This window comes from Limulus polyphemus, unplaced genomic scaffold (assembly GCF_000517525.1).
Source record: "Limulus polyphemus unplaced genomic scaffold, Limulus_polyphemus-2.1.2 Scaffold531, whole genome shotgun sequence".
In the NCBI taxonomy this organism is placed as follows: domain Eukaryota; kingdom Metazoa; phylum Arthropoda; class Merostomata; order Xiphosura; family Limulidae; genus Limulus; species Limulus polyphemus.
In genome coordinates this window covers 292,475-305,751 of record NW_013666141.1, presented here as the reverse complement: position 1 = coordinate 305,751, position 13,277 = coordinate 292,475, and the positions used below count along the sequence as shown (strand labels likewise).

General features: G+C 32.0%; 1 protein-coding gene across 1 annotated transcript in view; it reads left to right on the top strand.

Annotated features, from left to right (window-relative positions):
• The window catches only part of LOC106458903 (MAGUK p55 subfamily member 5-A-like), a 185,549-nt gene that overhangs the window by 142,046 nt on the left and 30,226 nt on the right, over nt 1–13,277 (top strand). The window contains 2 exon segments of the mRNA XM_022385265.1: nt 654–924; nt 9,208–9,419. Coding sequence (XP_022240973.1) covers nt 654–924; nt 9,208–9,419 — 483 coding nt within the window.

The window sequence follows — 13,277 nt, the reverse complement described above, 5'->3', positions numbered from 1 at the left end:
TGTTGACACTGGTTACTTGACCATTCCAAGGAAAAGAAGACTAGCTTGCTGGTTTGCCACTTTTGTGAATGCTGGTAAACTTAATTAAAATAGTAATGAATATATATATACATAAATAAAATAAACAGTGTTAAAATTAAAATAAACATATAAATATAATGTTGTATTATTAATTCTTACACTAAGGAATTGATATATATTTTCTTGGGAAGTTTTAAAAAGTTTATATGTTAGTTAACTTTCAAATCAAAAGATGTAGGAAAAAAAAGCTTGCTGCAACTAAATTTACAGAAGTGTATTTGAGAAACACATGTGCAGATAAGTTTGTGTGACTATTCATATAATTGGCTTTGCACCAAAGTTTTAGTTTGCTTTAAACAATTACTGAGTAAATATGAAATTGACTACTTTTTGATGTGATAAGAAAAGTTTGTTGATTTGATGGTCTGAGAAATATGACAATTTAAGTTTTGACTTATTTATATTTAACCACATAAGAAAAAAGCATTATATGATGTGTTTAAATACCTAAGTCTCTGAATTGTAACTTCATATAAAATATGTGTGGCTCTTGCTCTTTTTTTTAACATTTTATGTTAAAAAATAAGCTATGGCTTTTGTTCAAGTGTGTACTTTTAAGACTGTAATTATAGGAAGATATTCGAAAAAGAAAGGAAGAAGAAGAAAGAATAGCACAGGAAGAGGAGTTCCTCAGGTCATCCCTGCGTGGTTCGAGAAAGCTTCAAGCACTTGAAAGTACACCACAGACAATTCCAAGGTCAGGAATAGTAAACACTGCTTTTGACCTGGAGGAAAGTAACATAGCGACTCTACCAGTAGGTCAGCAAGGGAAGAATCTTATAGGAGGTGTTGTCAATTTACCAGGGGATCTAGGGGAATGTGAAGAACTGAAAAGAATTGTTGGTATGTAGAATAACTTAAGCTACATATATAATTATTTTGAGATGACCTCTGTAATCTACTTACATGCAACAGTATTTGTCATTTGTTTATGAGAAACTATGTGGTTTTTTTTTCATTGTTTTTTTTTTTCTGGAAGATGTGTTAAGAAAAAACAAGATTCAGATATAAGAATCAATATAAGTACAGGTCAAGGTTGAACAAAACAAAATATATTAAGGGTTAAAAGTACTTATCCAGGTTTAGAATCACAGTTCAACCAAAACAAATTAATTTACGATTAAATATTCAAAAAAAAAAAATCATTTTAATATATTGTAACCAAGATAGAACCAAAACAAATTTATTCTTATTTAACCCAGATTTGTATACTCAATCAAGAATTGAAAGTAATCAAAAGTGAATCACATAGTGTTCAGACTAAGTTCACAATTTTATATGCTTGAAATTTTCCAAAGCTTTACAAAGGGTCAAAAAGGAAATTAAGAAAGTAAATTTTCATTTTGACTTTGCTTGTTTTTTATGGCTAAATTGAATGTAAAAATTTAACCTGTTTTGAATTTAGCCTTGGGTTTAAGTGATAAAAGCAACACTAAAATTATTTGGAAATTAATTCATTTAAGAATAGTTGGTAATAATGTAGAATACACCATTATAACATATCTGTTGTTTAAAATATATATTGCTTGTTTTAATCATAATTAATTTTTCATAACAACTGTCTTACTGAATTTAAAGGTAACATAGAAGGCTGTGAAAAATTTAGGTGTACTTACAGCTTTTACCAGTAGGGAGAGAAAGAAACAGTGAAATCTTCAAATAAAAAAAAATTAACTTTTTATGGTCAGGATACCCTATACACTAATCCTTGAGATGGCAGGAAGTGATGAAGTAGGACTCATTTGTATAACAACAGTACTCAGTGCCATGTATAAATCAAATGATTACTCACTGAGTCAGTTCACATGTTGTTTAGTATCTTTGGTAAGCTAAGAATCACTCATTTTGAGGTTATTAAAGTTTAGAGTGCCCATATTTTCCAGCAAAGTATTTGTTAAGGTTCAGATTTTTATGAACAACAGGAGGACTTGCTACCATATGGAGTCAACTCATATGGTTTGTTTAGTAGCATTGGTATGCTGTCTCTCATTATTTGGTTGTTAAAGATTACAGTGCCCATATAGCACCAATCAAGTACCTGTAAAGGATCTATTTGTTTATGAAAAGCAACTTTGTGGTTTGTTTCTGCCTTCCATCTTCCAAACAGATGTATTGATAACTACTGTTTGGTACTTAAGCACATTTTTGAGGTGTTGTATTCACCAGTTATTATAGCATTTGTTATTTACACATGAGTTAAAATACATTATTCTTGATTTAAGTAAATCATTGCTTATTTACCTGTGATAGATTTACTGTTTACAAGTAATCAGCTGTTAGAAATGAATGTTTCTATTGAGATAAATCTAAAACTGATATTCTAATAAAAGAACATTAACAGCACTGAAATATGGACACACTCATTGTAAAAGAAGCACATTGAAAGAAGTTTACTGTATAGTCATTATTTAAAGGAAATCAAGCAAAATATCTTTTCACCTATAAATGTTTTCTTTTATAAAAAAAAAGTATTGTTTTCTTAGCACTTGTGCATAATGTTAAAATAATAAATAACACACAAGGTTAAAATAGATATACATTTCTAAACATTTTAATTGTGTGTCTATTGTAACCTTGTGTGTTATTTATGATTTCATGAAAACAGTTACTATTAAAGTTACAAATAAATGCTAACTGTAGCGACAAAACAATTAAAAATTTTCTCAATATCCCATATTCTCTATTACTTGATGCTTATCTATGTGACAGTTAAAGTGGCCCCAAAAGAACTTTTGAAACTGAAGAGTAACATCTCTAAACTTTACCCATGATATCTCAAATGAGCAATACTATTTTTCAGGTTTGTGTATGTCCCTTTAAGTAAACATTTAATTTCTCAGTTGTGTAAAATGTTTTTAAAAATAATGACTTTCTTAATAAATATGCAATGCCACTATTCTTATTGTATGTAGTTAGTCAGTATTTTAAAATATTATTAAGTACTCCAGAAGTTTGTTCAGGGGAAATGGCTTATATTCTGCTACTAATAATTTATGTATTGAAAATGTTTAGTGTACCTAAATATTGTTACATATTTAGAAATTCTGAGACTGAAGCATCTGTTGCTACTATATAAAGTTTTATTAAAATGCTAAATTACATATTTTGAAGTTACCCACTTCAAAGGCATTATAAATGACTCCTATGAGATGCATGCATTCTGTTGCTTACGCTTAAATAAGAGTTAAAAAATGACTATAGTTGCTTGAATATGTAATGAAACAACTTTTTATTATTTATTCTTTTTATGCTTTTCATATTTTGTATAATGGAGTTTAAAACCAATTAATAATATTTTTCATATATTATAAAGTCATGTCCATTTTGATGCTTGTTTCAATATCTGTACATTATAAAAATTCAAAATAAAATAATGATGTGTTTATGTGATTATTTAATTATTTACTGCTTGGAACTTATATTTTTAGGAGTTAGAAACTAATGGTTATGTATGAACACAAATATATATTAATATTTGTTGTTATTATGTTGAATACTCAAAGTTTCTACAAAGACTTGTGATACTGTATGATTAAAAATGTTTAGTTGTCTTTGTGTGAATATTGCAGGATAGAAAATATACAAATCTCAGTTATAAAATGCAAACATTATATGTTTGATAAAAAAACAATATCCTGTTTAAATATTGGGAATTTTGAATCAGAGTGCTTCTTTAAATTGTCAACATTTCTAATGTTTAATAGTTTTACAAAATACCTTGGAGTTTCCAACTTATAGCCTCCTGAAATCTGAACTAGTGTAATTTAAATATTTCCCAACTGTTTATGTTCACATAACCTCAGTAAATGTATAAATGAACATACTTCTTTCAATCTGACATTAATTTAACCTTGTAAAAGCATCTAATCCAAGTCCAAATATTTTCTGTCACTTCACTAAGTATGTGGCTTAGGAATGGGAGAGTGAAGAAGGTTGACATTAGTTCAAGCATTCAGTTACATAATCTAACATTCTTATAGTGACCTCTGGGTTAAAAGCAAATTTTTCTTCTATTTTCTGTATGTGATTTATTGACACAGTCTACAGTTCTTCCAAAAAAATGGGTCAATTTGAATTCAAACATAATACAGAACAGATGATTAACCTAGATGTAACAAAGTATGTTTAAAGCAATGGTTAGTGAGTTAAGATATGTTATAAAATCTTGGTTTTGTTATTAAATACTTATATGAAATAGCTGTTATTAAGTTTAATTTGTAACTTTGTGAGATTTTAAGAAATTGTGTGATTCTTGAAATGTAGAACTTGTAACTATAAACTGAAGTTTAAAGATAGTAATTAGCAAATAAAAAAAAAGAGCTATTTTAAAAACTCTCAAAACTTATATAAAAACTTCATTACAAACTTTTAAGTAACATATTAAACCATGATAATTCATTAAATTGATATATGTTTAGCCTCATGTAGTGGACATATGAGAACATCAATTTAATATCTGATTATTATTATTTCTTAAACATTTCAAAGCAGTTATTTGCTCATCAAGCCAAAGAGCATCATCCTGATGAAGTAAATTTCATCTTCCAGAAGTATTACTATTTCATTAGTTGTTATTTAAGTACTTGTGAAATCTCGCATACATTCAAAAGTGTCGTAAACATAATTTATTTTCAGGCTCACTGTGCTACTGTATTAAAAAACACAAAACCAACATTTTTTGGCACAATGACAGGTAAGATATTTATTGTTACTTACAGCTGCCTAGTTTCAGTAACACAGTTACTGTCATCAGGACTAATATATACATTGTTACATTAGAATATATATATTCAGCTCATTTACGATTCACTTTTCACCCTTGTTTTCTGACCTTGTTTTTGAAAATGAACTCACCCATTAATGGTTTGTAGCTGAATATGTTCTAAGCTAATGGTAACTGTGTTACTGAAACTAGTTGACTTTAAATAATAATGAATATTATACCTTTCATTGTGCCAAAAACGACAGTTTTTGTGTTTTTACTCTTACTTTTAGTATCACCGCAAATAATGTGACAGCATGTAGTACCTTAAAAACGTGTGTCAATATCATACAGTATTATAAGTGTATAGAGAAGTTTATTTTATAGTGGATGGTGTGTGTGTGTAATGTACATATATATTTGTCTTTATTAATAGGAACCTGTACAATGTTTTATAAGTATATTTTCATATATGCAAATATTCATCATTGGTAACTAGGTTTAATTTTTTATTTCATGTATATGCCTAACTTCATAAGTTAAAAAAAAGCTGTCAGATTAATGGTGCACCAGAAAAAATAATTGGAGGACTTAAGACAATCTGAGATGCTGAAGAATTGTAAGTTACTCTAAAATGAAATCTGAGGCTCTTCTTGGCTTAAAATTTGATCAAATGAAACTAATAGTTGTATCCAAATGTGTCTAAAATGTTCAAGAAAATATTAAAGACCAAAACAAAAAAGACAAAAACATTTTAGGTATAAAGCAAACATTCTCAAAATTTAAATCTTACAGAAAACAAATTACCCTAGTAAACTTGCATATTGCTGGTTAGTGTTGCAGTTTTGATGGTAAAACTCAGAAAGTACTAGAAAATAAATACTGATAAACATTTCAAATTCTTACTGTCAAGTATTATTACACCTATATGCATTTTAATCATTTACATTGTAAGATTTTGAGTACAGAAGTTTACCATAATTGTGATTAACAAGATTGTTTCACTTGCCAGTGCCATGCCAGTTTTGTGGTCCCCACTGGAGCTGCATGGCATATTTGGGCTAAGTATCAGGACATGAGAATAGTAAGAGTGCAGCTTCAATTCATTTGATTAGTTACCAAGACAATTAGCAAGAGGGCCAGCTAGTAGTTTGGCCAGAAATGTAGTTAAAAATCCTTTGCCCAATTGATTGCTTAATGGAGATGATAAGAAAATAGAAATCATGTAAACTGCTAATGTTCTTTTTTTATCACATTACTCTTAACTTGTCCATGATCAATACAAACATTAAGCTTATTACCTTGTAATGTTTCATCCACTTTTGATGTTTAAATCATAAATTTTAATAATATAATACTTTTATAGCATATGGTGGCTGTTGATAATGGGTAATGTAGACTTTGTCAATCCAGGTGCATGGCCTAGATACCTCAGTTTCTGCCAAAATCGAGCATGTTTTACTTTTGTGAAATAGTTAAAATAAAACCACTGTTACATGTAACTAAAAGAGATTTGATATTTGAAAATATCTGAAAAGAAAATGTGGCACAGAAGTTTTATACATATAAGTAGAGTATAAACATATTCATTAATACAATATGACACAGCTAGAGTTAATTTTAAAGAATAATGTTGTTGCTAGTAGCAGTTCCAAATTTGTTAGTGGGGGAAAAAAGTTACTAGCAACCATTTACTAATACCTTTCAAAAGAAAAGTTGGAGCCTGGAGTCATAAGTACAAATTATTGTTTAATGCATTAAATAAAATGTGACAAATTCAAATGTGTTGTCATGAGTGTGGAATTCTGAAAAGGATAAAAACGTGGTAAAATTTCATTTTTTAATAATGGATTAAACAAATTATAAAAACCAAATTTCTCTACCTAGTAATATACATTGGCTGCTTACAGAGTCAGTGCTTTGGGGAGAAAACATTTAGGATTGATAAGAAGCTTCTCCATCCATTGGTCAGAATTGTAGATAGACTACTGCCTCAGCCAATGTTGTTTCTGTAACACACTTGTGACTGGTAGTAACATAAAGAAAATTTTCATTGTTGCAGTGTGTTGCTGGGTGAGTGGAAATATTGTAATATAGCATTCAAGTAATGGAACTATTTTAAGAACAGGCACAAAAATATTGACAGTGCCAAGCTCACAGTTTTTAATGTTGATGACAGACTTGCATTCTCACATAATGTTGATACAACTCTCCTGTCAACAACTATAACAAGCTTAATATTATAGTATTTAAGGTAGACTTTTGTTCAGAAATTTAGTAACAAATGACATCATGACAAATTAAGAGCAATATTTGTCCTTCAGAAAGGAGACATTATTAAATTAGACACAAACATTTTATCATATATTACATCTTCATGTGAAGGCTATATTTTTGATTTATATTGCCACACTACCACAATATGCAAAATAATCTTACTTTGACAATAGAAGTAAACAACAGATGAAATACATGTAATACGTTCTCTATGCTTTTGATAGATATATCCTTATTCTTAACTTTTACGTATTCAGCTGTGTTATGGTCATAATTTTATGTGTATTGACCAGTCTTGTAAACTTAACAGTAGTAACTTGCATATACTTTAATGAAATCCTGATAACCCCTACAAATATAAATAACTGCATGGTCTAGACCAAAAATATTTGAAAGTAGAATAAAATAGATCTAACTTAGATGTTATGTAAATTAAGTTAAGATGTATACATGACGAAGCACGGGTTGGACTTGATGCAGCTTTTAGCTACGTCCTTTTCCAGGCCTTCTGAATCTCCCCCTGTTACTTTGTCGGTATTTCTAGTCATCCTCAAAGGATTACCCGGTTTTGGATTTATAGATCCCTGCCACCCTAAAGGACCCTTTGTCCAAAGGGGCCATTTGGTTTCTGAAGTCTAAATCTCCATTATTCATATCTCTCTAGACTCCTGAGTGCTTGAGGCATCTTCAAGTCTGCCATGTCAACACAATTTTCTTTAAGTAAACCTAAACCACAAAACTTCAAGTACAGCTCACACCACCATCATAAGAGGGGTGCAGAGAAGCTAAAGCTTCTGAGCAACTCTGCTAATCCCCCAAGATTTAACCTCGGAGGATCTCCTGCCACATATTGTTGCTGTTGTTTCATGATGAAGCATGAAACCTAAAATACATAAACCTGACATTTTTAAGTAATAAAGTGTGTAAATGAAATTAAGTTAATGCTGAAATGTTTTATAAAGCCAAATGTGATCAGTATATATTTTAGGATAGAGTTGAAGTAAAATGATGTCTAATATGTGTATATGTTGAGAAGTATTGTGGACATCATGCTTGGTAAAAATGTCTGGTAAAAAATTCAGCTAAGAAAATTTCAATATTTTAGATTCTGCTTATTTTGTATGTTAATTACCAAGATGAGATAAATTAAACATAAAAAAACAGTAAAACAAGTTGGAATAATAATGCACAAAACGTAAAAAAACAACTAGTTTTGATAAGGACAAGCTCGTCAATCTTAAGTCCCTTCTAAAATGTAAGTTAGAACAGCACTACATAGAAAAGCTTGGTATGTGGTTTCATCTTTCTCAAATATCATTGAGCAAGTTTGTCTGACTCGATGTATATCACTAGAGTAACTTTTGTTTACAGTTTCTGTAATTTAAGGGCTTATACCTTTTCATTAGGAAGAATAGTCTGGTAGTTTGGTGACAGATGTATATCAGAATTACAACATCAATGTGAAATTTCTTTTAATTTTAGAGTAATTAAGCATCATAATCATCACAGTGTCACACTATGAATAAGCATTACTTGACCAGTGTATAACATCTTGCTTTTTTAAAATAAACTTGATGTGCTTCTCTATTTCATAGAGGTATGAAGCAAGGTAACCAATGAGCATCCCAGAGTTTCGCACCACGTTTAATTAAAAGTGGGTCAATAATTCATATTTTTCTTTGTGTTTGCTGATTGTGATTTTAGCAGTTCCATTGCAGTTATTTCAGGAGTACAATTTTTTCCCTGGTTGCTAATTCTTATCACACAGAGCAACAGTTGCAACAATTTTTTATTTTTTTTATTTTTCTCATTATATAATTATCACATTTTCTATCTAAAATACTTTTAAATGTTGTTGTTTTTTACACAAACCAAGTATGGAACATTTATACAACAATTTGCTATCAACAGTTTTGTTTATAAATTTCAAATGAAATGTTTATTATTAAAAATGTCATGGTTTATTAGCCTATATAAAAGCTTATTATATAAAGCACAGTTAGGGTCTGCTATTGATAATGTCATATTACAGTAACAAGGTGTATGTTGTTTATGAGTATGCAATTTTATTTGTTGTGAAGAAAAGTTCATCTACATTTAAGCACAGAACTCATGTTCAATTTAATAATTGTTGGATTTAATTTCAGACTACCAGGAAATACTTATGTCATTTGACAGACTTCAAACATATCTACATAACAATGGCATTAAATCCTTGGATTTGGCCAACATTGAAGAAGTATTGAAAGATGAAGAGTTCAAGACCATTATGGAGTTACATAACAGAGTTCAAAATATTTGCTGCTTCAACCGTCCACCTACTCCCTTCTCCAGTGAAGCTCAGTATATCACTCAAGATGTGAGTAGTCAATTTGACAATTATGTATTCAAACAAAGTAATTGTATTCTCTTCAACTGCATCTTTCCAATCTTTCTATAAGAGGTGAAGTAACTGTATCTAACAATGTACAGCAATTTTTCTATAACTGAAATTGCTATAGCAGTGAAAGGAGTGTCATTTGGAAGATTTTTTTCTTTCTGTATTTGTCATTTCTAAAATGATTTGTGGTTTGTATGTGGTGCTAGTTTAAACTACAATTGTACTACTGTTTTTTTTTTATTATTCTCAGATGCAATGATTTCTCTTCAAAGTAATTTGTACATTCCATAGAATAACAGGAAATTTGACAAAAAATGTTTTGCAGGAGTGAATCTGAATTCTTTTACTTTGATTGAGAAACGTGAAACAGTCTGCAGTTATTTAATAAAACAAAACAACCAAAGGTGCTAAATGTGACATAAGATAGTGACATTCTGGAGATTCCAGAGATCTCTGTGGACTCCTTAAGAACTGTTTCAGACTAAGAAAAGTTGACATGATTTACCCAAAACAGTAATACTATTCTTTCCCAGGGCACTTTTGCTACTACATCATTCCCATTGAAAAATAAGAGAGGTTGTTATCTCAAGATACCATCTGCCCTGCCAGTGAAAAAGATCACTAACTACTTTCACATACTATATTCTGTTTTACAGAATTCTTTCCTATGAGAAAGGATACATCATATCATAGGTGAATAACCTAGGGAAAAGAGAACTTAGCTACTTTCTTGATCAAAGTTCTGTATTAAACTGTATTTTCAAGTAACTATATACACAGCTTTCCCATCCATAGGATGGGTATGTACAAAAAATAAAGTACCTGTAAAATAATTCTTCATTCTGATACAGAACTATACCTCCTCTCACATAATAGCTATTCTCGTTCAGTGCTGTCCTCTATATGTTAATTTTTTTTTTTGCATGCCACAAGCCTTGAAACTTCCACATACCCCACAATCAAGTTCATTGCATCATCATCATGGGACAACCTTTCATTAATAAGAGTACGACATACCCCCTGGTGCACATGACTCCCTCTATTCAATTCTACCATCACTTCTCGTTTGGAAGTAGTCTTCTGCATGTGTTTCATTTATCACAAGTTTTTATCTAATTTTTTCCCAAGTAGGCTTTCACGTTTTTAATCATTTCTTTTCTACAGTTTTTTCACTGTAGTTTATCATAAAAAACTTACCTATATTATATTTTTTCTTGCTTTTTCTCACAGTTGATTATGAACTCGGAATTTTGTGTCATGACTTTAGCTACAGTTATCACAACTTTGATTGTTGCACTACAGGTTTCAGGTGTGGGTGTCTCACCTAGGGATTTTTTGGCCATCATTTGCAGGGAGTTGAATTTTGTATGTTTCATCCCTCTTTCCCGACAGTGTATGGGATCCTTCTGTCCCTATAGTGCCTGTTAATAATTTTGAGGGTTGTGACAGCTTTTTTAAACACCTGTACCTCTCCTGTGGAATCTGCTAGGCCAACCGTAACCATTATGGATATGTTTTATCAGGGTTGTTACATTTTTCTGTATCCCTAGTTTAGTATGATCCTGTCTCTGAAAAGTTACATGCTGCTCCATCGTGAAATTACTTTGTCTTCCATCCTTCTTCCGAATTTAGAGTAGATGCTGTGCATTCATCTCTTAATTGAGGGCTGGTGCCAGCTTGCCTTTTCGTCCATCACGGGCTTCTGATCCTTATGCATTGGTTTATTCATCAGGCTTTTGATCCCTTTCTTGACTTCCAGCAGTTGGAGTCATTTTTGCTTTTGTGGTGGACAGATCCTGTAAATACGGTTTCATGCTTGCTTTAGCACCTTATGTGTTTTTTCGAGTGGTCAAAGCTTTATCCCAACTTATGCATGCTCGAGAGTTGTGCTTCTGTTAGCTCCTTCCATATTAGTGTCTTCTCAACATACTCGTCTGCTATTGACAGAAACAGCTTGTGTTGGTTGGATTCACAAAATGGAGAAGTCATTCCTGATTCCTACCCATTATTTTGTCCACTTGGGTATGTTTTTCAACACTTATCTCAGTCAGGCCCAACCTTTTCCACTTCGTCTGCATTCAATGCTTTCAATTCTCCACACCCTTTCTTCTCTCTCACTGCTTTTGGGGACTTGAGCTTCCATGGAAGCCCTTATCCCCTTGGGTGATCGTCTGTGTTTATTTCTGTGGACATTGCACATCCAATGGAATCTTGCTTTGGATCCTTGGACTTCCCATTTACACTTCCTCCTTCCCTTCTCGACGATTGAACATGGACAACATTACAGCAGAGGTACTGCTTTCTCCTCCTTGTCTGAATTTGCATTTGTTCACTGGAGTGATTCTGCTTCACTCCAAGGTTGGGAGGCATGAGTCGATCAGCAGAAGGCTACTGGACAATGGCCTCAGATAGAAATGTCATACCATATCAAGATCTTGAATCTTCTCGAAATATGACATGATTTGAATAATTTTTTCCTGTTGTATGGAACAGCCTCGTCATGATCCATTAAGTCGATTCTACCATTGGCTCTTATTTCATTCATCAAGGAGGACCCATTCTCGTTTACTTTGTGATCGAATAGTGCAACTACCATACACTACAGATACGTCTTATAGCATATCATGTTTTGGGCGCTATCCACATTATCACATATCATTATGCTCCATGGAGTGGTCCCTCGACCCTCAGGTTTTCTGGTGGTTTTGCAATCACTGGGGTACTTCTCATCTGGATTCTTCTGCCACTTTCCTCAACACTGTGTAATCTCATTTTTGGTCTCTGGTTCCTCATCCACAGGCCCTGGCTGTGATGCTCTTAGTCAGGATAGGACCAAATGGTACCTTTATGTGTACCACTCTATCTAGTCCTTTCACAGGGTGATTTTAGTCAACCATTCCACTCCATGTTAGGTCCTCCTGATTGCTCCTTACTGGCCAGCACAACCTTGGTTTTCTCTTCTCATTCAGCTCCAAACTATCCCCCCATTACCTATTCCTCTTACTCCATTCCTCCACCACCAACTTTGGTCACTGGTCCTCCATCCCACCATTCACGCCCTCGGATTTCATGCCTGACATTTATCTGATCCCTTGCAAGGAGATCCAGATCATCTCTGTGTGTGCTTCCTTTTTAGCCCGGTACATTTACCCTTCCTCCCTTGCAGTTTATCTACACCAGTGGAACATCTTCAGCTGTTGGTCATTAACCCTATTTCCCAATGTATCTTTTACTGAGCATGACACAAGGTTTTAGTGTCTTACATTCAGAACTTTATCATACTACTTTTTGTTTATGTTATACCAACTAGAATAGCATAACATCTTAGCTAATAATCCATATTTGAATAGTATAGAAGTTTTAAGTGCTTAATTCTACAAGGGAATATTTAAAAAAATCCTGAATTTCCAATAGTGTGACCCACGTGACACATTTTGTCTTAGCATGTCATCATCCCTATTTTATCCACCACTCCTCGAAAATGTACCAAATTAAACTTAAATTACTCTATGAAATTGTTATTGCTCAGATAAACCATAATTTTTGTGGTCTTCAATTTTGTTTGGTTACAGAGCTATCCAATAGAAAATCAGACCCCTCCTGCCACACCCACCTGTCACATCCACTCTTTCACAATTTGTTGATAGTTCTCTCTTACTTTTCATTATATATTACTTATAACCAATAGAAAGTCAAGGTTTTCATCTATCAAATAGTTAAAAATTCGATGACGAGGAACCCACTTTGAGACTAATAATGGCTGGAGACGGCTTGGAAGGGGATTTCAGGAAAAAATTTAAAAAAAAGTTAAATTATAACAAATCATCTAACTTTTTC